Raw genomic sequence first — 26,092 nt, forward strand, 5'->3', positions numbered from 1 at the left:
AAAACAAGGTTATTACATGGGGGGGGGGTGGGCACGAGCTGTCAGCCTCCACCCCAAACCCAACTTTGCCACCAACATTTATAATAGTGTTAAATATATTAAAAAGTGTTTTAAATTTATAAGGGGGTGGGGGGGTGGGGTGTCACACTCAGTGGCTTGCTACATGAAAGGGTTACCAATATAAAAGTTTGAGAACCACTGGTATAGATAGAATTGACCAATATAGAACAGGAGATGCTGAAAAGTGAGGTTTTTAAAAAACACTTTAAAAAGTCATTATGAATCTATTCTTTATCAAATATTTAGCTACATAAATGTATAACTAGGGGTTTCTGGTCTTTTTCCTGGAATTTGGCAGTTAGATTATGACTCCTTTTCAACCTATTGATTTTAGATTTTATCTGTTAATTTTTTTTCAAAGCATTTTTAGTCCAATGTTTCCTTCCTCTTATACAATCAAAGGATGCTGTCTTGCTTCTAACAAATGTATATGCTACAGTTCCTTCCCTCTCTTATTATTAAGTTCCTTCCATCTCTAGATTGTCTTCCAATTTGTTGAGAAATCAACAAGCAAATGTCAAAGAAACCCCCTAAAATTTCAAACTAGCTAAAATCAGTCATTTGCTGAAGTGAAATATAGTCTCTTTTACTGTTGGCTGTACCAGGACAGGGAAGAGAGGTAGCCTTAAATGTTTATTCCTCTCATATATGTAAATACTTGCTTTAATTCCATTTTTAAGTTCTCACCGACACCAAAACACAAAGTAAGATCTCTCTTTCACATTGGTAGGTATTTGTAAATCAGTAAGTATGCTATTTATAAAAAAATATCAGAATGACAGTTCACTTTTCCGTTGATCAAAACCTAAAAGTTTTCTTCCCACGTGTATTGGACCCTAATTTGGTGGAAGTGAACATTTAACCATGATCAAATCCAAGAACCATATTAATCACCATTCCCACAAATGGCATTGAAAAGGCCAGGGTCCAGAGACTGGTATCTTTAAGAGATTTGATCGCCTGTCTTGTTTTGCAAAAGAAAGAAAAGGTTGACTTTTGATAATAAAACTACTAATATTGAACCTAACCGGTTTTGTATTGGAATCTCATTTGTTTTAACTAGGGTAATGTCAGAAGACTTGGGCGGAGGGGAGGAAGAGCTGAATCACACCAGGTTTGATCAAGTGGTCTCTTTTCATCTCCTTGTGTGAAGGGAATTGGGATAAGAAAGGGATTGGAAGAGGTGACAAAGTATGAGCTCTGGAAGATGTTAAGTGTCCTGGGGGAGAAAGGACTAAAAACAAAAAAACTAAACCGTTTGACTCACTTATTAAATGTATTATCCTAATTTAAGACATTTTGTACAAATAAAAGATAGTTATTTTGAACACAAGTTTGAGCTTAGCTTGTGAGGTTTGTTTTGTTGCCAAAACTCTTCAATAGAGTTATTTGCAATTCACTAAATCCTATCTATTATGAATTTAGAGTAGCTTTGTGACTTGATGGTGTATGCAACTTAACATCTAACATAACATCAAAAGTCAAAATCAAAGTACATTTCTTTACCATAGATCATTTAGTCACGCTCACCTTTCAACAGTGAGAAGGGGAAAAGATGTAAAGATCCTTGGAAAAGTAGCTGAGCCAGGGCAGTAATATCCATAGGTTCCCATTTTGCTAACACACAGTCCCAGGTGATCACACGCTACCACTGTAATTACCACTTTCTGGGCCCAAAGATACAAATTCTCTTTCCCCCTCTCACTGATGGTAACCTAAATCTCACCTCCCAAAGCCAGTCTGAATCCCCCCCACCCCCGTGATCATTCATGATAATGGGAAGTATGAGGCTGTTTAGGTGAGAATTCATGTTTTTGTTGATGGTTCAGTCTACCATCTGTGGCAAGTAGGTTGAAGCACAGAAAATGTACTTCATCACTACAATGCATAGGAAAATAACGGATTTTAAAGTGGTTTAAGCATGTTCTGTTCTTTACAGGTGACCAGCAAATTATTTTTGAATTAGAGATATTTGTCCTTTATTTATTTATGTATGAAGGCAGCCTGGCAAACGTTTTTTTAAAATTAGTTTGGCTTTTTTTAACCTTGGAAATATCAGGCGGCATTAAGAAAGTTATTGGGAGCACTGACCACCTTAATCGTAGGGGCTAGGGTATTGAGTCTAAGACTTCTATTCAAATTATCATTTAAGTTAAATTGTTCTTTTCTGGGGTAAAAAGTTTTGAAAGGTGAATAGAAAATCCTTTTCCCTTCTTGCTGATATTCTCTTCGCCATTTCACTTGTTCTCTAGGCATCAGAGATTTCCAGCTTAGACAGAACCTGAATTCCCATTTTAAGAGAAACAGGCAGAATTTAAAAAACAAAACAAACACTGCCCCCCAAACCCATCTTTCAGCACTTCTTACATCATAGAGAGAACCAAAGAGAACACATCCCCCCCCCACCCCCTTCTGTAGGTCACTTTTAAAGAACAGAAAAAGAATGTGCCTTACAGCTTTGCAAGTCAGATCTTTCCTATGTCAAGATGGCAGCTTCTTTTTTAATTAGAATTTAGACATTTAATTTTTTAAGTGATGTATTCTCTCTCCTGTTACGTAGAATACACTCCAGTTTTCCTGTGGTTATTTGGTGGCGGAGAAGCTTACCCTTACACTATGGTCTCTGTCTGGATTCTAGATTGGTGGTCTTGTCCACCGTTGGGATTTATGAAGATTCATAGCATAGACATACCAAACCAACAAATCGTTTCAACTAATATAAGTACATCTTTTGGAGTAAACTACAACAGCACAAATTATGGTTTATAATGTGCTATTATGTATAAATTAGGGGTTTGCACCAGTATATAGGAGCAGTGATGTAGATATACTGGTTCAAAAAGAAATAACACACACAGAGCGTAGACAGGACCAACCCTTCAAGAGACATCACCATTTTGAGGTAGCAACACCTAATATGTATGTAATGGATCAAACATAAAAGCATCAGTTGACAAATTAGTTGTCATAATACAGTGAGCCTGATTACTAGGAGTTAATGTTTTACTGTCTCACAACACTTGGCACCTACATAGCTCTTCCTCCACAAAGCTCAAACTTTACAAAAGGTGAATAAAAACCATTAGCCTTACTTTACAGATAAGGAAACTGAAGTAGAGATTACATTACTTGCCCACAACAAAGCACAGGCAGAACTGGGATCTTGGGTATCCTGATTCTTAGTTTTATTCTGTCAGCCAGTTCATCTTGATTTACAAAATGTTAAGCCTCAAGCATTACTCCCTTAGGGTATGTCTACATTACGAAATTAGGTCGAATTTATAGAAGTCGGTTTTTTAGAAATCGGTTTTATATATTCGAGTGTGTGTGTCCCCACAGAAAATGCTCTAAGTGCATTAAGTGCATTAACTCGGTGGAGCGCTTCCACAGTACCGAGGCTAGAGTCGACTTCTGGAGTGTTGCACTGTGGGTAGCTATCCCACAGTTCCCGCAGTCTCCGCTGCCCATTGGAATTCTGGGTTGAGATCCCAATGCCTAATGGGGCTAAAACATTGTCGCGGGTGGTTCTGGGTACATATCGTCAGGCCCCCGTTCCCTCCCTCCCCCCGTGAAAGCAAGGGCAGACAATCATTTCGAGCCTTTTTTCCTGAGTTACCTGTGCAGACGCCATACCACGGCAAGCATGGAGCCCGCTCAGGTAACCGTCACCCTATGACTCCTGGGTGCTGGCAGACGCGGTACGGCATTGCTACACAGTAGCAGCAACCCCTTGCCTTGTGGCAGCAGACGGTACAGTACGACTGGTAGCCGTCATCGTCATGTCTGAGGTGCTCCTGGTCGCCTATGTGAGGTCGATCAGGAGCACCTGGGCAGACATGGGCACAGGGACTAAATTTGGAGTGACTTGAGCGGGTCATTCTCTTTAGTCCTGCAGTCAGTCCTATTGAACCGTCTTATGGTGAGCGGGCAGGCGATACGGACTGCTAGCAGTCGTACTGTACCATCTTCTGCCGAGCAGCCATGAGATGTGGATGGCATGCAGTCCTTCTGCACCGTCTGCTGCCAGCCAAAGATGTAAAAGATAGATGGAGTGGATCAAAACAAGAAATAGACCAGATTTGTTTTGTACTCATTTGCTTCCCCCCCTCCCCTGTCTAGGGGACTCATTCTTCTAGATCACACTGCAGTCACTTACAGAGAAGGTGCAGCGAGGTAAATCTAGCCATGTATCAATCAGAGGCCAGGCTAACCTTCTTGTTCCAACAAGGACAATAACTTAGGTGCACCATTTCTTATTGGAACCCTCCGTGAAGTCCTGCCTGAAATACTCCTTGATGTAAAGCCACCCCCTTTGTTGATTTTAGCTCCCTGAAGCCAACCCTGTAAGCGCCCCTCCCAGCGTCAGAGCAATGGCAAACAATCGGGCATCTGAGAGTGCTGTCCAGAGCACTCACAATGGAGCACTCTGATGGGGCTAAAACATTGTCGCGGGTGGTTCTGGGTACGTGTCGTCAGGCCCCCGTTCCCTCCCTCCCTCCGTGAAAGCAAGGGCAGACAATCATTTCGCGCCTTTTTTCATGAGTTACCTGTGCAGACGCCATACCACGGCAAGCATGGAGCCCGCTCAGGTAACCGTCACCCTATGTCTCCTGGGTGCTGGCAGACGCGGTACGGCTTTGCTGCACAGTAGCAGCAACCCATTGCCTTCTGGCAGCAGACGGTGCAATACGACTGGTAGTCGTCCTCGTCGTGTCCGAGGTGCTCCTGGCCACGTCGGCTGGGAGCGCCTGGGCAGACATGGGCGCAGGGACTAAATTTGGAGTGACTTGAGCAGGTCATTCTCTTTAGTCCTGCAGTCCTATTGAACCGTCTTATGGTGAGCGGGCAGGCGATACGGACTGCTAGCAGTTGTACTGTACCATCTTCTGCCAGGCAGGCAAGAGATGAGGATTGCTAGCAGTCGTATTGTACCATCTTATGCCAGGCAGGCAAGAGATGAAGATGGCTAGCAGTCGTACTGTACCATCTTCTGCCGAGCAGCCATGAGATGTGGATGGCATGCAGTCCTTCTGCACCGTCTGCTGCCAGCCAAAGATGTAAAAGATAGATGGAGTGGGTCAGAACAAGAAATAGACCAGATTTGTTTTGTACTCATTTGCCTCCTCCCCTGTCTAGATCACACTGCACTCACTCACAGAGAAGGTGCAGCGAGGTAAATCTAGCCATGTATCAATCAGAGGCCAGGCTAACCTCCTTGTTCCAATAACAACGATAACTTAGGTGCACCATTTCTTATTGGAACCCTCCGTGCAGTCCTGCCTGAAATACTCCTTGATGTACAGGCACACCCTTTGTTGATTTTAGCTCCCTGAAGCCAACCCTGTAAGCCGTGTCGTCAGTCGCCCCTCCCTCCGTCAGAGCAACGGCAGACAATCGTTCCGCGCCTTTTTTCTGTGCGGACGCCATACCAAGGCAAGCATGGAGGCCGCTCAGCTCACTTTGGCAATTAGGAGCACATTAACCACCACACGCATTATCCAGCAGTATATGCAGCACCAGAACATGGCAACGCGATACCGGGCGAGGAGGCGACGTCAGCGCAGTCCCGTGAGTGATCAGGACATGGACACAGATTTCTCTGAAAGCATGGGCCCTGCCAATGCATGCATCATGGTGCTAATGGGGCAGGTTCATGCTGTGGAACGCCGATTCTGGGCTCGGGAAACAAGCACAGACTGGTGGGACCGCATAGTGTTACAGGTCTGGGACGATTCCCAGTGGCTGCGAAACTTTCGCATGCGTAGGGGCACTTTCATGGAACTTTGTGACGTGCTTTCCCCTGCCCTGCAGCGCATGAATACCAAGATGAGAGCAGCCCTCACAGTTGAGAAGCGAGTGGCGATAGCCCTGTGGAAGCTTGCAACGCCAGACAGCTACCGGTCAGTTGGGAATCAATTTGGAGTGGGCAAATCTACTGTGGGGGCTGCTGTTATGCAAGTAGCCCACGCAATCAAAGATCTGCTGATATCAAGGGTAGTGACCCTGGGAAATGTGCAGGTCATAGTGGATGGCTTTGCTGCAATGGGATTCCCTAACTGTGGTGGGGCTATAGACGGAACCCATATCCCTATCTTGGCACCGGAGCACCAAGCCGCCGAGTACATAAACCGCAAGGGGTACTTTTCGATAGTGCTGCAAGCTCTGGTGGATCACAAGGGACGTTTCACCAACATCAACGTGGGATGGCCGGGAAAGGTGCATGATGCTCGCATCTTCAGGAACTCTGGTCTGTTTCAAAAGCTGCAGGAAGGGACTTTATTCCCAGACCAGAAAATAACTGTTGTGGATGTTGAAATGCCTATATGTATCCTTGGGGACCCAGCCTACCCCTTAATGCCATGGCTCATGAAGCCGTACACAGGCAGCCTGGACTGTAGTCAGGAGCTGTTCAACTACAGGCTGAGCAAGTGCAGAATGGTGGTAGAATGTGCATTTGGACGTTTAAAGGCGCGCTGGCGCAGTTTACTGACTCGCTTAGACCTCAGCGAAACCAATATTCCCACTGTTATTACTGCTTGCTGTGTGCTCCACAATATCTGTGAGAGTAAGGGGGAGACGTTTATGGCAGGATGGGAGGTTGAGGCAAATCGCCTAGCTGCTGGTTACGCGCAGCCAGACACCAGGGCGGTTAGAAGAGCACAGGAGGGCACGGTACGCATCAGAGAAGCTTTGAAAACCAGTTTCATGACTGGCCAGGCTACGGTGTGAAAGTTCTGTTTGTTTCTCCTTGATGAAACCCCCTGCCCCTTGGTTCACTCTACTTCCCTGTAAGCTAACCACCCTGCCCTCCTCCCTTTAATCATTGCTTGCAGAGGCAATAAAGTCATTGCTGCTTCACAGTCATGCATTCGTTATTCATTCATCACACAAATTGGGAGATGACTACCAAGGTAGCCCAGGAGGGGTGGTGGAGGAGGGAAGGAAAATGCCACACAACACTTTAAAAGTTGACAACTTTAAAATTTATTGAATGACAGCCTTCTTTTTTTTGGGCAATCCTCTGTGGTGGAGTGGCTGGTTGGCCGGAGGCCCCCCCACCGCGTTCTTGGGCATCTGGGTGTGGAGGCTATGGAACTTGGGGAGGAGGGCGGTTGGTTACAGAGGGGCAGCAGTGGCAGTCTGTGCTCCAGCTGCCTTTGCTGCAGCTCAACCATACACTGGAGCATACTGGTTTGGTCCTGCAGCAGCCTCAGCATTGAATCCTGCCTCCTCTCATCACGCTGCCGCCACATTTGAGCTTCAGTCCTGTCTTCAGCCCGCCACTTACTCTCTTCAGCCCGCCACCTCTCCTCCCGGTCATTTTGTGCTTTCCTGCACTCTGACATTATTTGCCTCCACGCATTCGTCTGTGCTCTGTCAGTGTGGGAGGACAGCATGAGCTCGGAGAACATTTCATCGCGAGTGCGTTTTTTTTTCTTTCTAAGCTTCACTAGCCTCTGGGAAGGAGAAGATCCTGTGATCATTGAAACACATGCAGCTGGTGGAGAAAAAAAAAGGGACAGCGGTATTTAAAAAGACACATTTTATAAAACAGTCGCTACACTCTTTCAGGGTAAACCTTGCTGTTAACATTACATACATAGCACATGTGCTTTCGTTACAAGGTCGCATTTTGCCTCCTCCCACCGCGTGACTACCCCCTCAACCTTCCCCCCTCCCTGTGGCTAACAGCGGGGAACATTTCTGTTTAGCCACAGGCAAACAGCCCAGCAGGAATGGGCTCCTCTGAGTGTCCCCTGAAGAAAAGCACTCTATTTCAACCAGGTGACCATGAATTATATCTCACTCTCCTGAGGATAACACAGAGAGATAAAGAACGGATTTTGGTTGAATGCCAGCAAACATACACTGCAATGCTTTGTTCTACAGTGATTCCCGAGTACGTGTTACTGGCCTGGAGTGGTAAAGTGTCCTACCATGAAGGACGAAATAAGGCTGCCCTCCCCAGAAACCTTTTCAAAGGCTTTAGGACTACATCTAGGAGAACCGCAAATGCCAGGGCAAAGTAATCCTTTCACATGCTTGCTTTTAAACCATGTATAGCATTTTAAAAGGTACACTCACCAGAGGTCCCTTCTCCGCCTGCTGGGTCCAGGAGGCAGCCTTGGGTGGGTTCGGGGGGTACTGGCTCCAGGTCTAGGGTGAGAAACAGTTCCTGGCTGTCGGGAAAACCGGTTTCTCCGCTTGCTTGCTGTGAGCTATCTACAACCTCCTCATCTTCTTCGTCCCCAAAACCTACTTCCGTGTTGCCTCCATCTCCATTGAAGGAGTCAAACAACACGGCTGGGGTAGTGGTGGCTGAACCCCCTAAAATGGCATGCAGCTCATCATAGAAGCGGCATGTTTGGGGCTCTGACCCAGAGCCGCTGTTCGCCTCTCTGGTTTTCTGGTAGGCTTGCCTCAGCTCCTTCAGTTTCACGCGGCACTGCTTCGGGTCCCTGTTATGGCCTCTGTCCTTCATGCCCTGGGAGATTTTCACAAAGGTTTTGGCATTTCGAAAACTGGAACGGAGTTCTGATAGCACGGATTCCTCTCCCCATACAGCGATCAGATCCCGTACCTCCCGTTCGGTCCATGCTGGAGCTCTTTTGCGATTCTGGGACTCCATCATGGTCACCTGTGCTGATGAGCTCTGCATGGTCACCTGCAGCTTGCCACGCTGGCCAAACAGGAAATGAGATTCAAAAGTTCGCGGTTCTTTTCCTGTCTACCTGGCCAGTGCATCTGAGTTGAGAGTGCTGTCCAGAGCGGTCAGAATGGAGCACTCTGGGATAGCTCCCGGAGGCCAATACCATCGAATTGTGTCCACAGTACCCCAAATTCGAGCCGGCAACGTCGATTTAAGCGCTAATCCACTTGTCAGGGGTGGAGTAAGGAAATCGATTTTAAGAGCCTGTTAAGTCGAAAAAAAGGGCTTCATTGTGTGGACGGGTGCAGGTTTAAATCGATTTAACGCTGCTAAATTCGACCTAAAGTCCTAGTGTAGACCAGGGCTTAGAAATAAAATTGCAAAGAAGAATGACTTTCCCAGAGCCACAAGGCAAATGAGCAGACTAGAACTCAGATTGTGTGACTTCCTGTCCTGTAGTCTTACCAGCCACGCAATCACTCAGACTGTGCATTTTGTAGCTGAAAGGCTAGCTACTCACCATTGTATCCAGATGAAGATATTCTAGTGTACTCATGGACTGATTGGACTGCAATGGGATTAGAGGGTGCTCTACACATGAGAGAAGTCAAGCTATTAGGGCATAATAACTAAGGTCCCAATCCCACAAGGTAATTTGTGCAGGAGGCCCATGGTTCCAGTGTGGAACCACATTGTGGGACCTTAAAGTGGGCATGGTGCATATTAAGATCAACTTCTATCAGTCAATTGTAACACCAAACTAAGCCAAAAATAAGTTGTTTCGCCTCCTACAAAATGGCCATTCAAAATTATCTTTCACTTTATAATAAAAGCTAAGGCATAAGAACGAGTAATCAAAATTCTGGTGGAAAAAATATTTATTAAAAACATTGTAGAAAGGGCTCCTTGTTACAAAAGCTAGTATTGAATAATAATATTGAAAAGTTAGGCGTTTTTATGATAGCTGTTGGGTAACACTTAGATTTAGTACTCCATTAATTTGGACAAAATTCATGACTAAAGCTTTGTCAAAAATTGTTTATCATATGAAATTAACCTTAATAGGATAATGCTTGTCAGATGTCTGTCCAGCACCCATAAAGACTAACTTATAAACAATTTTTTCAACAAATCAGAAGTGTACAGGCACAATGTCCACATCAAATTTTAACGTGCCTATATCAGTGTTGTTAGCATTGTCTTAGATTACTACAGCTTCAAGATTTTTAGACTCTTATGGGACTTAACCATTCACCATTTAAAACAGTCCTTTTTGCATTTCACTTAACTCTGTTTCCCTTTCTAGTTGTCATGCACCAGCATAACAATTGCATTTCTAATAGTGTCTGGGGATCTTTAAATATAAAAATTTCAAATAAAAAAAAGTAATATTTCTTCTTTAAAAGAACATAAGAATCCTAAATTTTGGCCTTGAATGAATACTTTAGTGTTATTACAGTAGCATGAACATTAAGGGACTTCAAAGCTATCATAACACCCTTAGACCATTTAAAATACAATTTATTTCCCTACTGATTGTTTTTTTTTGCTTGCCAAATAAGAAATGCAAAAGGTAGTGGGCAATAAAGAAGGGTGCACTTACATAACATATGGTAAATGCTATTTCATTCACTGGATGCATAAGCATCAATGGTGATGGAACAGTTCTCAAGAGCCTTATATAGCTTGTTTTCCCTCTGCATTACTAGGACTGCATTAAAGGCCCCTATGTTACAGGCTTCTGTAAAAGATTTCATTTTTAAAAAATTGGAATCCTCAGGACCTTTCCTGCTAGTTCTCAAGGTAGTTAAACTACTTAAGAGTGTCGCTTCAAAGTATATTCAAGCAAAAAGGTGCCTGTTAACATAAATGGCTTCTGCATCAGTACCACATACTAGACAGGGTCCTAAAACATCCAAGCTATTCACAGATAATGTCTGATTTGGAACTAAATTGGTGATCTCCATGCGGTCCTTGGTAGGATTGTTGCTTAGCCAGGCACTTATTACAGACTGGTTAGCAGTGTGTGATAGCAGTGTAGTACTTCTTCCACCTAAACAAAAAACAAACAAAAAAAAGAACCAGTTAGCTTTGATTTTATTTACTTTAATTCAGGATTGGGGTGGCATATTAAGCATTCAGCGAAAATGGTGGAATACCAAAGTCTGCGTTTCAGATTGAATTGATTTGATGGGCTTAGATGAGTCTCCAGTGGACCAAAAAATATTTTGCATTATTTAACTGACAGAAGTCAGTCAGAATAGCTAGTTTTTACTAGCTTTTTACCAGATCTCCCCTCAACTGAGAGCTAATGCCATCATAACAGTAAGGAATCACCTTCCTAGGGTACAATGAGAAATAACATATTAACCTCCTGATTAACTAACTTGCACAGATCCAAGCTTGATTTCAGTTTGAAAGAAGTTTGCTTAGAAGGTATTTTCCTATGTTTATTGCTGCTTTAGATTTGTGTTTAAGATACTGATCCAAATCATCCCATCCCATACTCCCCACCCCCCCCAAATTTCCTGCTTATCCTTTACATAGGATACAGCTGGTTTTGACTTTGCTATGGAAAGAAACAGTCACAAATTTCACAAAATCAGAATTATGATTTCATTACAAGATTAAGATTGGAGGAAGAGATAGACTGAGGGAAAAACTATTTGTTTAGAATCCAGGGTATGTAATAGGCAAACCTGGTACAACTGAGAAGCAGAGTGCAACTAGATTTATTATTTAGTCTCAGTTATATCAGCTTTCCCTGATATAGAAATCCCTCAAACCTCTGAGCCCAGGAGAGAGGAGGATTTACTTCACAAGAAAATCTGAATATTTTCCCTATTTTTAGGTACAGTAATGTTTTGTACTAGAAATTTCCAGTGTATTTTACAACAACACTATGTTGTGAGTTTTGTTTCTACATGGAGGTGGAATTTTGTACTCCAGAAATGAGGACAAGAATGAAAACAGAAGGCAGCAGAATCTGACCTTCTTAGTATTAAGTCTCATTTTTCATTAAAATATGTTTTCCCCTACAATGATTTGTCTATAGGGCTGTCGATTAATTGCAGTTAACTCATGCACTTAACTCAAAAAATTAATCATGATAATTGCAGTTTTAATCACACTATTAAACAGAATATCAATTTAAATGTATTAAATATTTTTGGATTTTTTCTACATTTTCCAATATATTGATTTCAATTACAACACAGAATATAAAGTGTACACTGATCACTTTCTATTATTTTTCATTACAAATATTTTCACTGTAAAAATGATGAAGAAATAGTATTTTTCAATTCACCTCATACATGTACTGTAGTTTGATCTCTATCGTGAAAGTGCAACTTACAAATGTAATTTTTTTGTTGTTACATAATTGCACTCAAAAACAATGTAAAACTTCAGCGCCTACAAGTCCACTCAGCCCTACTTCTTATTCAGCCAATCACTAAGAGAAACATTCGTTTACATTTATGGGAGGCAATGCTTCCTACTTCTTATTTACAATGTCACCTGAAAATGAGAACAGGCATTCACATGTAGCCAGCAATCGCAAGATATTTACATGCCAGATGCACTAAAGATTCATCATGTCCCATCATGCTTCAACCACCATTCCAGAGGACATGCATCCATGCCGATGACAGACTGTGCTCGATAACGATCCAAAGCGGTGTGGACCAACGCACGTTCATTTTCATCATCTGAATCAGATGCCACCGGCAGAAGGTTTTTCTTTTTTGGTGGTTCGGGTTCTGTAGTTTCCGCATCCGAGTGTTCTCTTTTAAGACTTCTGAAATCATGCTACACACCTCGTCCCTCTCAGATTTTGGAAGACACTTGAGATTCTTAAGCCTTAGGTCGAGTGCTGTATCTATCTTTAGAAATTTCACATTGATATCATCTTTACGTTTTGTCAAATCTGCAGTGAAAGTTCTTAAAACAAACATGTACTGGGTCATCATCCGAGACTGCTAGAACATGAAATATATGGGGGAATGTGGGTAAAACCGCAGGACACTCCCCCAAGGAGTTCAGTCACAAATTTAATTAACACATTTTAATGAGTGTCATCAGCATGTCCTCTGGAATGGTGGTTGAACCATGACGGGATATGATGAATCTTTAGTGCATCTGGCATGTAAATATCTTGCGATTGCTGGCTACATGTGAATGCCTGTTCTCACTTTCAGGTGACGCTGTAAATAAGAAGGAGGAAACATTACCTCCCATAAATGTAAATGAACTTGTTTCTTTTAGCGATTGGCTGAATAAGAAGTAGGGCTGAGTGGACTTATAGGCTCTGAAGTTTTCCATTGTTCTATTTTTGAATGCCTTTTTTTGTACATAATTCTACATTTGTAAGTTCAACTTTCACACTAAAGAGACTGCACTACAGTACTTGTATGAGGTGAATTGAAAAATATTTCTTTTTACAGTGCAAATATTTGTAATAAAAAATATAAAGTGAGCACTGTACACTTTGTATTCTGTGTTGTAATTGAAATTATTACATTTGAAAATGTAGAAAACATCCAAAAATATTTAAATAAACGATATATTATTATTGTTTAATAGCGCGATTAAGTTTTTTAATCACTTGGCAGCCCTATTTGTCTAGTTTATTAGACAAGACATTTCCTTCAACAGGTATATAAAAAGTCTTCCATTTAGTCTCTAATATATTTGTCCAGTTAAAAGACAGACAATTCCCTTATTCATAGTTCAGTTTCCTTATGTCCTTATTACAGTATTCCAGAATCTTATCCATACCATTCTTTAAGTCTCCCTCAAGGATATATGCAGTTATATGGCATTTAGTGCCCTTCCAAATCAATAAAGCTATGATTTTTGGAAAGTGAACTGGATTTAGCTGTGAAAATTCTAGGTGTGCCCCTTGACCCATTGTTGGTGAGTGCACTCACATCGGATATGAGGTAATATTTAAGGAAACAAGTGAAAGCCCTGAAATTCTCTTGAAGAGGACCACTAAGACCATCTCTTTCTAATAAGAAATAATCATACTCCCATCTTCAACAGCCCTCAATATAAATGATCAGAGTACGGAATAGTGCCCTCAAGCCAATTAATTAACTACTCTGCACGAACTCAGCCTAAGATCTTCACCTTCCTAAAAGGAAATTTGCATCAAAAATACTTACCTTGATGGAAAAAAGATGGCTTTTCTGATACATCTGTGGAGGTATCCCAATGCCAAAGAGAGCCATCTTCAGAACATGTAAATAGGTGATCTGGGTTGGAAGGATGGAAGTGAACTTCCCACACTACAAAAGTCAAGCAATTCATGTTTATTACCCATGATTATATAAACAAATCTATATTAAAATAATATCAAAGAGTTTGATTCTCCAAGAAAACAAGGAAATTCCAAATCAAGGTGTTCAGTGTAACTCCTCACTCAATGTACTGGAGATGAACTAAACTGTCTATAGAGCTTCCATTCTGTCTTAACACCCACCAAACCAAAACACAAAACAAAATTAAAACCACACAACCCATACACAAAACCCCCACTTCTTTTGCAATCATTTCTCGGTCATTGCAGAGGCACTGGTGCACCTCAGTCCCTCCTATTCTCTGCCTGTGGCACATCAACAACTTGGCCTCCTCGGAGCTGTAATACTTTGGTCTAATTTCAATTGTTGGGTTTAACGGTTGCTGGGTGGTGTTGATAGCCTGTGCCATACAGGAGGTCAGGCCAAATGATTTGAGATTCCTTCTGGCCTTAACCTCCATAACTGACTCAACTTTTAACTGTCACTGTTCTAAATAATATCTGAGATTACTTTATTTGAGCATAAGCTTTCGTGAGCTACAGCTCACTTCATCGGATGCTGTAGCTCACGAAAGCTTATGCTCAAATAAATTGGTTAGTCTCTAAGGTGCCACAAGTACTCCTTTTCTTTTTGCGAATACAGACTAACACGGCTGCTACTCTGAAACCTGAGATTACTTTATTTGAAAGACTAAAGAATTTTCTCCCTGGTTTACATTGTGCATCATGTATACCCAGTTTCACTGTTTCCCCTGGTTTTGTGGGTCTCTTCTCCTATCTGAAGTTGAATCATCTATTCTACTCCCAGCAATGTGCTAGGTGCCTCATAAAACAAGGCAAAAAGGTCCCCGTCTCGAAGAATTTACAATCTAAATTTAGATAGACAAAAAACAAACAAGAAGGGGAAAGGACACAAAAATAGGAATGCATTAACTAAGCTATATACACTTCATAAGACTGTATACTTTCCTCCATTCACCTTAATGTTTAAGTTACCTGTGTCCTGCCACACCAAAATTCAATTTGCTTACTTAAAAGTGGAATATATTTTAAAACCCATTTGTATTAGAAGAGAACCCATACTATTGTATCAACTTTCATGAAGTGTCACACATGAAATGTTAGAAAACAAATGCAAGATACAGTAAAATCTCATTAGTTTGCACCAATGGGGGAAATCCAGTGCAAGTTAATGAATGCCAGGACAGGGCAGATGTAAGCGAGAAATAACGCTACTATACTTGCATAATCTTTTCTTGTTATTGAGATCAGTGGTAAGACAAAGACCACCAGAGCCAGGTTATCTAGCCAGTACTTGCTGTAGCTCAGATGGAGTTGTGGAAGAGATCATAGAATCATAGAATATCAGGGTTGGAAGGGACCCCAGAAGGTCATCTAGTCCAACCCCCTGCTCGAAGCAGGACCAATTCCCAGTTAAATCATCCCAGCCAGGGCTTTGTCAAGCCTGACCTTAAAAACCTCTAAGGAAGGAGATTCTACCACCTCCCTAGGTAACGCATTCCAGTGTTGCACCACCCTCATAGTGAAAAAGTTTTTCCTAATATCCAATCTAAACCTCCCCCACTGCAACTTGAGACCATTACTCCTCGTTCTGTCATCTGCTAAAAGATGCTAGTAGGCTTCTGTGGGGTGGACCATCAGAAGCCAAGAACTGGACTACTGTCTTTCTAAAAGGTGCACAGGCATAAACCTGATACTTTCACAATCTGCACACTAACTCCCTCTTTACTTATTGCCCCCAAGAGGGCTGTTGGAGCAGCATAGACCAACCTGACCGTACCCTCCGACTCATCAACACTTTTGTATCCGTCTCCCATACTTGACAGCATGCAATTTGATTAGCCAGTAGATTTAATATCACATGCATCACTCTACCCACAGCTAGAACCTGGCTAATATATCAATAAGCAAGCCCCCAAAGTTATGGTTAGTGTGAATTTTTGGGCAAAGTTATACATTCAATGCAATGGATATACAGAAAACTGGTAGCTTTTCCCCTGCCTCACCCTATTCAAATTAAGAAGCTGAGTGTAATAAGTGTACATTTTCCCCTGTAAGTCAGTGGTTCTCAAACTTTTCTTTTTCGCGGACCACTTGAAAATTGCTGAGGGTCTCGGCAGACCACTTAATGATCTTTCTAAATGTTATTTGTACCATTAGCTATTGTAAAGCACTTTGGAAAAAGCGCTATATTTAAAAAAAACAACAATAATTAATGTTTGTTTTGTTCTACAAACAAAGGAGGGCCATCTCTCCCTGGCAGCTGCAGCCCTGGGGCTGGGGAAAGTCACCTCTTCCTCTGGCCGCCACAGCCCTGCAAGTCCCTAATTCCCCCCACCCCTCTCTTCTTACCCCACTTCCCCCTGCCACTTACCCCCTATTCCTCCCAAGGCTGCCACCTCACATGTACTTCTTTTCCAGGGTCCAGACACCTAATTAGTGGAGCCACACCTGCACAGCTCCACTAATTAGGTGGGTGGTCCTTCATTCTCTTGTGTGGCCGCCCAGGCGCGCACCTTCGAGGGAACTATCTGCAAACCACCTGAATGGACCACAGTTTGAGAACCTCTGCCATAAACTAAGTTGACATTTAGACGTAAAAGGCAACGTTCTCAAAAAATCTTCCGTCCCACTGAAAGTCAATGGGACTTATGATCTTAAATGACGTAGGTGCTTTTGAAAATTTTACCCCAAATCTTTAAATACATTTCTGCAACTCTCAAGGAATATTTCCAGCACAATGTTGTGAAAAAGAGCTACTCCCTCATAGTTAATGCTCTCAGAATTGCCAGTAGAAGTGGTTATGTTTCATCATTTGAGGGTACATCCCAACCACAAAAACGAACGAAAAAAACCTATCCCAAAGAATATTTTTAGAAACTATTTTTTTAAGTTTCTCTCTTGACTCAGTTGCACATTTTCAAATTTGTCAGTTACTATAATCCTGCGCTCGGTGCTTATGTGATTCCTATCAAATGTTAATAGATGTTACACGAGCAAAGGACCACCAATATGCAATTCTTATAGAAACACACAGAGCAATATATGTTTAAAGGCATTATAAGATGCGTTAGACAAAACACAAACCACTTGCTCAATTCTATTTCTTGATTGACTAGACTTTTAGTTAGCCATAACATACAACATTAACCAGCTCCTGTTAGACAAAGAATAAGCCTGGAAGCAAACTGTGTCGATGAACGCACATTTAGTAGCTATAACACAAAAAAGCAGTGTTTAAATATTTCTGGACAAGATTTGGAGATACAATATCTGTTTCTCTTTAGGTTCTTACTTTCAGCTTCATGAGCATTGAGCAGGGACACTGGCATGCTGCCTTGTCTAACATCCCAGATACTCAACATTCCATCTTGGCCACCTGTAGCTACAATATGCTGCTGGTTGGGATGCCTGTCAACACAGTGTAGTGGAATTCTGTCACCTGTCCTGTGAAGAGGGGGAAAACAAAAATAATTTCCTGTTCAAACCATTTTTCCCTCCGAAAGTATTATACTGTTGATCATAATTAATATAATTACCAATTTTGATGTATAATTACCAGGAGTATCTTACTACTGAGGCTAGAACAATTTAACACCCACTGGAACTTGTTTTTTTTATTAAGTTATTGACCACTAATTAGAGAGGCACCAGGCTCTGTACCTTGTGGTTTATTATTGACCACCTACAAAAGCTTAATAAATATTTCACTAGAAGTGTAAGGGTGCTTTGTGGTAACAAGTACAGATAAACTTATATTTACAAAGGGTTGTTACACATCCATTCCTAATTCCAATTCTAACACACAATAGGCTGCAAAGGGAGTTTTAGTCACTCACCCACTAGATAAGCCTGATTCTCCATTGACATCAGTGGGATTCTGATCAGGCCCTATATTTCAATTTCTTACCTACCTCACAAAGCACAGGGAATTAGTGTTCATAAAGCACTCTGAAGGCTAAAAGTACCAAGTGTTACACAATGCGGTTTTCCTAACCAGAAATCTACTGTATTCAGAGGAGATGGGAGAAAAATTTCTATAGATGTAAACACTGCAGTTCTCCAATTACAATATCCAAATTCAATTATGTATCACCTGTTATCAAGAAAGTATAGTCCAAGAGATTTATATGCAATAGATTTTGTTTTCTTGTTTAAGATGTCTTTACTGGAAAATACAAGCTGAAAATAAAAAGCTTACAAGGAAAATATTTGAGATGGCTCGTTTCTTTGCTGTCTGAAGTCCCATATTTTTAACTGTCCAATTGAATTTACTGTCAAAATCTCAGTTGTGCGAAGGAAAGTCACTGCATGGAGTGTACTGCTATCTGCGTTTTCTGCGAGAGGAAGAGATTAGGAAAATATTGATTAAACAACGAATGTTTCAAACTAAGTGCTTGCATTATTAACATCTATTTTCATTTTATCTGTCAAAAACCCATGGTCTGCAGATTAAACTTCACCAGTTTTCAAAGCAGCTGCTCTTGAAACTCACTGCTAAGAACATCCTTCCTCCCCCTTTATATATAATAGAGTTTTCCAATATGCTCTAGCTTCCTCTATGTCCACAATGTGTTTGTATTGATACACCATCTCCCGAAGTCTATCGAGGAAGCCATTTCCCTAACCTGAATTCCCTACTATGAGTTTGTTTAAACAAAGTTATTGAACCAGATTTTTAATTTTATTTTTACTGGGTTTACAAAAAATTAAGTAATACTTGAAGGTACATAGGAAAAGATATGCATGTTCTACAGACCATCTAGTTTGTTACTGACAGTCAGGTTATTGGTCTGTGCTTTATAAATTGAATTATTTTAGAAGAATCAGATCTAATTTTTGACTTGGGAAGATTTACTACAAGTGGTTGACAAAAGGAAGTCATTTAGTCAGTGTTTGTGGCATGCGCCATTGCTTTGCAACAGACCTTTTCAAAAAGGATATATTGTATATCCCAAGTCCATTGTTTCACAACTGGAGGCTGTGAAGCTTTTCATAGTGTGATTCTGTGTTCCATAAGAGCCACAACTCCAGCTACTATGATAAATTAAACAGCTGTCTACAAAAGGATTTCAGTGCCATTTCATCAATCTTTACCAATAGGTGACTTATTATTCAATCACCACCACCTACAGGATGCCCATCCAGCAGGTCATCTGTCCTTCAATAGGTCTTCTCTACAACAGCACCGCCCACTATTGTTAACCCCATAGTTAGGGTTAAAAATATTTGTTTTTCATTAAAATATTTCAAGAGTACTTTACGAATACCATCATTTACCTTCAGAGATGAAAGCCAAATCTAGCAGCATTTGGTCACTCTTTTGGAGTTTAGAAGACAGTGCCTTAATTGACTGACTTACGCTATGTGTCCTTATTAACTTATGTTTTCTGTATTGCTCATACTTTGTTTTTTACTGTAATGGAATATTGTGTATAAAACGTGTACTGGTCTCCTTTTTAGATGCTTTTGCATTGTACTTGTTAATTCATGCTTAAGATGAAACAAAAATTCTTCAGGAGGTATCCCTGTTTTTCTTTTATGGAGATTACCTGAATTGTATAGCTATCATGTTAAGCATGCATTTAAATGAATGTGTTCTTTTGTGTTCAGCTGAGAGTAGACAACCAGAGAATATTCTTTAAAAGTGAACTAGACTACAGTTTGTGCATACTGCACAAACACAGGAAAGGCCAATTCCATTAAAACTTCAGCATATACTAACTACAAGAAGAATTTAGAAAGTTTGCACCCTTTTAGCATGACTTAATATCTGCCTTTTATATATTTACATAGACTTCCCCTCTAGTTTTTCTTCTGAAGATAGTAGCTTTGCAATCTATTCAATCAGAAATAGAGAGGAATTACATTCCTGAACAATGTGCTTATTCATAAATAAATTAGAACAGCAGTTAGCACAGTTGCCCAATTGAAGTTTATTAAGTTCAACTTCAATTGCATATTAATTTAGTGTGTATTTCACTTTGAAATTTCACTGAAGGCTATTTCTTATAGGGAACCCCATCTTGAGACCATTCCGATATATCCTCTCATTTCCCCTATCCATACTAGAGAAGCAAGTTTTGCTCATCCACTGAGTGTCACTTAAGACAAGTTTCACTGACAAGGAAATTTGTCCATACAATCTAAACAAAAAATACATTCTGGCACATTATTTCTTTTCCCCACATACTCTGTCTCTTTATAAAAAACTATTTCCCTTTTATTTCTATTTCCCTATTATTCCCTTTTGTGTTCTGATGTATATTAAGTGCATGCCCTGCAGCAGAACTTACTGCAAATTGTCATAATTTAGCACTTTACTATTTAGCATATATTGGACATATTAGCTAAACAGTAAATTCCCCTTTTATTAGGAATTAGTGGTAAATAATCCTATATCTATATTTCAGTTTTTTTTAACAGTAAGATTTTTTTAAGTGTGCAGAATTTATGTGGGTTAAATCATCTGAACAAAACAATTACACATTTAATACGATGTCTGTTATAAATCGTCACCCTGTCTCGTGTTCCATAGCAGAGACAGAAATAGAATTCTCGGTCTAGAAGAGATTAAAAATCTCTTACAGGAATTCCCAACGGAACATTACCATCCCCATCACATATTTTTAGGATACATCTTGTATATTTCTATAGTGTCTTTCACATAAGACGATCCCAAAACACTTTGCCCATTAGCTTACTCATTATAGTTTGGATTCCTTCATCTACCAAAAATGCAACTATATCTGGGGTGAATCACAACAGCTGTTTAACAGTGCAATTTCAGATAAAAAGTGAAACATACCACGTCCAGCTGGAACTGCCTGGGAAGTAAAAGAATGTTATCAACTTAACAAAAAAAACCCCTGAAAATATTTTTAGATACCATTTAAGTGGGGGACTTACTCAATATTACTGTAACAGAAAGATTAGAGAAACGTTTATTTTTCAGTTTGTTTACTTTGTAAATTTCACTTCTTATATGGTTGTTTCTTTTGTGTGAATGGGGTTTTCCCCACAGACAGAAAATGTAATTGCAAAACCAGAGAAAATGGCAAGAGAACTGAAGGACCAATATAGTACCAGAAGCTAATTTTTTTAATTTATAGTGTTCCTTTAGGTAGACATAAAACAAAAAACATTCCTACATTTTTGGACTGTCACCTGATGAGTAGAGACTGAAATTCTTTAGACCACATTTGTTAAAAAGGATTATTTGGCCTACCTATAGTTCTCACAGCCTCCCTGTGGTCAGCTCTGAAAAGATTTATTCGACCATCTTCTCCAACAGTGACAATTTCTGGGTTGTTGCAGATGACCCCTGTACATGATGCTCCACCATAGAAAGGGGTATCTGGATCCACATGGTAATGGGCCCTCTCCCATTGTTGGTTTACAGATAAAGTCTAAGAAGTAAAGAGGAGAATTTATCAATAGTACTAACCAACAATCCTGTGACGCTGTTAGAGACCAAAGCTTCTGAAATATTTAAAGAAGTTGGATCAGAAACTAGTTCTGATACAACCAGGGCACACACTACATTATTTCAAGGGTTGTTCACATCATTACAGATCAGATCTGTCATTCCCCTTTAATCCCCAATGCACAACCCTGCATTGCAGCCACTATCCTTCTGGGCATGATGGACCAGACCAAGCTCTCTTCTCAGCTCCATCACTGGAGCTTCCTAACAGAGACATGTTGAATAGCAATAGCTCTAGAAAGCGTAAGAATCCTGCCAGACAAGAAACGGAATCTATTTACATATTTATTTTTATGATCAGAGACATGTATTTCAACACAGTGATATTTATCAGGGATATAGGGTCTTCATGAGGTCTGGATACTGAGCATAGACTTTTGAGATCAAATAATTGGTTTATGGCAGTAAAGAAGTCAATTTATTGCCAAAAAACCCTCTCTCATTTAGTTGTTCTCAGAACTACACAATAAAGTAAAACAAATACTGAAAGTTAATTTACGGGTGGAACTGTAGAGTTCTCAGATATTGCCTGTCTTTCTATCAGACAGCATGTTCATCAGGAAATAAATCCAACAGTTACGAAACATCCTGTTTAGCTAAGTGTGTACTTGCTTTATAAATTCAGGTTATATCTAAGTTCTAGACTCATACATGTTCTCTTTAAAAACAAAACAAACAAAAAACAACAAATAGGCCAATATTCTTTCAGAAGTATGGCAACTACTACACAAATCAAGTAACATACCATTGTAACTTTTATATATGCATAAACATTCAATGAACAGACTATTTGCCGACATATTCATGAAAGGAAGGAGTCTGTCTAGAACAGAGATGGGCAAACTACATCCCGTGGAACCCTCCTGCCCAGCCTCTGAGCTCCTGGCCCAGGAGTCTAGCCCGGGCCCTTGCCCCGCAGCCTCAGCACGCCATTCTGCCGGTGTATCTAGTGTAGTGCTCCATGTAGGAATGTGCTACTGATAGCAGTTATGGAGAGCAATTTACTACACTACACCAGTGCAACGCTCTGGGCAGCCAGCCACCAGTGCTCTGCGGTAAGGGGCCGGGGGTGTTGGATAGAGGGCAGGGGAGTTCGAGGTGGTGGTCAGGGGGCGGGGGTGTGGATGGTGTCGGGGAACGGGGGTGGGGGGTTGAATGGGGGGTTGGATGGGGTGGTGGGGGGCAGCACAGCCACCTCTAACCTGCCCTCCATACAATTTCTGAAACCCAATGTGGCCCTCAGGCCAAAAAGTTTGCCCGCTCCTGGTCTAGAACATGGCTCTTCATATAATCCTACATGAGTCATCTGTCAGACAACCGTAAGGTCCGCTGGATGGTTTAGATGAAATAAAGGGCCCAAAGATGTTAACATGACCCAGTCACTATTCAACACCGAACAGTACTAAACAAGGCCTGGAGTTTTGGTATACATACACCAGCTTAGTACCATGGCAAACACACCATTAAAAATCCTTTTAACCTTTTATTAAAAGATACATGAGACAGAAAAACAGTTAAAGCATTTGAAATGTAAAGTATTAAGTAAGGATTTTATTTTAACAAGCTTTCTTGCTCCCTTTCCTTTTAACTGGAGAAAGGAAAACCCCCTTCTTTGACAGTCTCTTATATGGTATTAAAAACTGTAATAACTTCCCTTTTGGGGGAAAAGAAAAGAAGCTGGTTAAAATGGTCTGAACTGTCGTTGCTGCTGTTGTTCAAGTCCAAAACTTTCAGGGAAAAAAGAAGAGGTTAATTGAGGTGAGCTGCAGCGGTTGTCAAAGTCCAATCCCATTTCATTCTAGGTAGGGTTTGGGATTCAGCTAGAACTGAGTGAGGTGGTGTTGTCATCAGTATTCTTCTCTTTGGCTTGGTCTGATCAGAACATCACTCAGGTTTAGGACAAAAAAGTTCCAGAGTGCAGAAGACAGTTGGGGGTGACAGCCATGATGGTGGAGCTTGCTCCAGTTGCTGTCATCTGTTTTTATTTTTGTTTTTTCCACACAAAAAATTCTCTTTTAATGACCCAAAAAGGGAACAATCGGTGGAATACCCCATTCCCTCATTATTTTGTTTATTAATTAGACTTAGTATTTGACACACCATTTTTGGATTAACAACTTTTGGCTTTACATTCTGTGTTGAACATAATTCAAAGATTGTGTTAAAATTATACTTGTTAACTTGTCCTTTTTGTTTAGACTAATTTAGTTATGCTATCTGCTTTTTATATCTTTTCCTATTACCATTTGTTATTATGGGTTATTGCAATCTCTTATGAACGTATGCATACTTTCTACAATAAAGTTAACAATTTAGGTAAATGTGTAAGCCCAGTTGTTACCACAGGTCCATTTATATAAGTACTATCTGACTATTCTCCATATTTTAAAAATTAGCCTAATTCTTGCTTTACAGATTTTAGTACTCATGAGTTCATTTGCTTCACGTTTTGATAGTTCTGAGAAGTCATGTCTCTGTTAACACTGAAATGATTTGTACTATAAGCAAGGAGCAGCTGAAACCAAGTGCAAGTTATGTCTACAGCAAGTTATTTACCTGATTATTTTGATGGTGACGGAAAATTGTTACATTTCCTGTTGATGAAGCAGCTACAATTCTTTCCTGGTCAAAAAACTAAGAAGAAATATTTTAAGCTTGCTACAGTTTGAGGACATTATCACAGAAACACAAGTGATTTGAATTTGCAGCAGTCTTACTCATTGTTAGATAATCTCAGAATGTACACATGCAAAAACTGATGTTTGGAAATTGATTTACACAATAACCCCCAGGAAGAAATTATTTCATTCTCAATATTCTGATATTCTATTGATACTTAAAATTTTCTTAAAAAGTGGTGTTAAATCCTTATTAAAAAAAGAAAAACAACAGCCATTGAATATAACTATTTTACCTGCATGTCCATAACATCACCATGGTGTCTGATATCGCATAACAGCTGTGGTTCTCCTTGATACTCCCCATTGGGGCCCAAACTTCCAAAGTCTCCAACAGACCAAACAGAGATCTTGTTTTCCTGTATGACAAGAGTGAAGCTAGCTTATTTTAAAATATTCTAAGACACTCTTGTCAATAAGTCAGCTGAGACAAGGTGGGTGAGAACATTTTTATTGGACTAAATTCTGTTGGTAAAAGAAACAAGCTTGTCTTTTTGAGCAAGTTGGTCCAATAAAAGATATTACCTCATCCACCTTCTCTCTCGAATATCCTGGGACCAACAAACACATCTACAGCTACGCCAGAAACAATAAGTCAGCTCAACTTTTTCTCTCTTCCCAAAGAGACTACCTTGGGAAAATAAACAAGCTGATGTATTTTCATAGAGGTAGATTAAATACATTCAAAGCACCTGGAGAAAATTAACATACCATAATTTTTTGTACTTACACAGCTTATTAATCCTGCAAAATGCTAAGCAATTAATGGAATCTACATAACCAATTAAATGCAGCTCTCTCTAAGGAGAAGAGAGCCAATCAACCAGCACACACCAAAAGGAAGAGGAATTTTTGGTCGTGGAACTAGGCAAAGAAACAAACACACAGTGTCCAGCAAGGAGCTTTAGCCTTCATGAAGAGAAACCAGGAACTTAGTTCTTAAAACCTCACACAACTCGATGTATGGTGCTCAATTTATTGAACTGAGAAAGATGAACGTCTCTGTTCAACCTACCAGGAATTGAAAATACTGAATGCATCCGATGAAGTGAGCTGTAGCTCACGAAAGCTTATGCTCAAATACATCTGTTAGCCTCTAAGGTGGCACAAGTCCTCCTTTTCTTTTTGCGGATACAGACTAACGCGGTTGCTACTCTGAAACCTGAAAATACACAGAGAACCACGCCGGCCCCGGCGCAGGAGGCTTCGAGGAGGTCCCAGCGCTTCAGCACCAGAGGCAGCGCCAGCGCCAGCGCCCGCGCCCCGCCGCAGCGTGGTGAGGCGGAGGGTCCGGGCACAGCTCTGAGGGTGGGGGACCCGCTGGGCACCGCCGCAGCACGAGGCGCAGCACCCCGCGGCTTGTACCGCTGTTACACACTCGCGCCGCTCGGCCGCCTCTCAGCCTGCCCGGGGGGGGGGCAATAAAGGGCGCGAGCCAGGCGGAGCCGAGCGAGCCACACGTTCGCGTAACGGCCACAGGAACTGGGGCCCGGCCACACGGGCAGGGGCGCGGCAGCAGCACGAGCCGGGGCGGGAGGGGATTTGGGGGCGCAGCGCGCGGGGCTGCCCCGGGGCCGGTACCTCGTTGTCCCAGGAGCCGGTAGCGAAGAGCTCGGGCGGCTGCAGGGCGGCAGCGGGCACCGGCCGCCAGCGAGTCTTACTGATCTTCTGGGACACGAACTTGGCGGAAAAATCCTCCATGACGGCAGCAGCGAGAGACACCAGCCCTACGGAGCGGTAACCAGCTTCGACCGCAGCACCCCGCTGGGCTCCCGCCTCTTCCTCCCCAAACAGTCTCGCGGATTGGCTGAAGCCGCCCGGTAGACGGCGGCAGCGGAAGGACAAACCTCCTCCGCGGTGGCGGCTGCGCTCAGACGCGGGCGGGAACTGCT

At 41.4% G+C, this 26,092-nt stretch overlaps 2 protein-coding genes across 2 annotated transcripts; both read right to left on the reverse strand.

The window, feature by feature from the left end:
* Positions 1-6,942: 6,942 nt before the first annotated feature.
* LOC140909109 (uncharacterized) lies at positions 6,943-9,472 on the reverse strand. The gene is made up of 2 exons (XM_073337616.2): positions 8,146-9,472; positions 6,943-7,558 (listed from the first exon to the last, which is right to left on the reverse strand). The coding sequence occupies exons 1-2, from the start codon at positions 8,717-8,719 to the stop codon at positions 7,038-7,040; spliced, it is 1,095 nt and encodes a 364-aa protein (XP_073193717.2). The 5' UTR covers positions 8,720-9,472; the 3' UTR covers positions 6,943-7,037.
* Positions 9,473-9,570: 98 nt separating this feature from the next.
* On the reverse strand, positions 9,571-26,072 carry NUP43 (nucleoporin 43). The gene is made up of 8 exons (XM_073337614.2): positions 25,782-26,072; positions 24,437-24,559; positions 24,079-24,156; positions 21,265-21,445; positions 18,238-18,373; positions 17,332-17,483; positions 13,882-14,004; positions 9,571-10,763 (listed from the first exon to the last, which is right to left on the reverse strand). Exons 1-8 carry the CDS (start codon positions 25,899-25,901, stop codon positions 10,552-10,554), a joined length of 1,125 nt encoding a protein of 374 aa, XP_073193715.1. The 5' UTR covers positions 25,902-26,072; the 3' UTR covers positions 9,571-10,551.
* Between the last annotated feature and the right edge of the window lie 20 nt (positions 26,073-26,092).

The sequence above is a fragment of the Lepidochelys kempii genome, chromosome 3, assembly GCF_965140285.1.
Source record: "Lepidochelys kempii isolate rLepKem1 chromosome 3, rLepKem1.hap1, whole genome shotgun sequence".
Lineage (NCBI taxonomy): Eukaryota > Metazoa > Chordata > Testudines > Cheloniidae > Lepidochelys > Lepidochelys kempii.

Bases quoted from the DNA above. Each gene is read 5' to 3' on its own strand.
- LOC140909109 (XM_073337616.2), bottom strand. From the start codon at position 8,719: ATGCAGAGCTCATCAGCACAGGTGACCATGATGGAGTCCCAGAATCGC. The intron at 7,559-8,145 runs GTGAGTGTACCT...TTTCTCCACCAG, and splicing joins AGGCGGAGAAGGGACCTCTG to CTGCATGTGTTTCAATGATC.
- NUP43 (XM_073337614.2), bottom strand. From the start codon at position 25,901: ATGGAGGATTTTTCCGCCAAGTTCGTGTCCCAGAAGATCAGTAAGACT. The intron at 24,157-24,436 runs GTAAAATAGTTA...ATTTCTTCTTAG, and splicing joins GTGATGTTATGGACATGCAG to TTTTTTGACCAGGAAAGAAT. The intron at 18,374-21,264 runs GTAGGCCAAATA...TTCCTCTCGCAG, and splicing joins GGAGGCTGTGAGAACTATAG to AAAACGCAGATAGCAGTACA.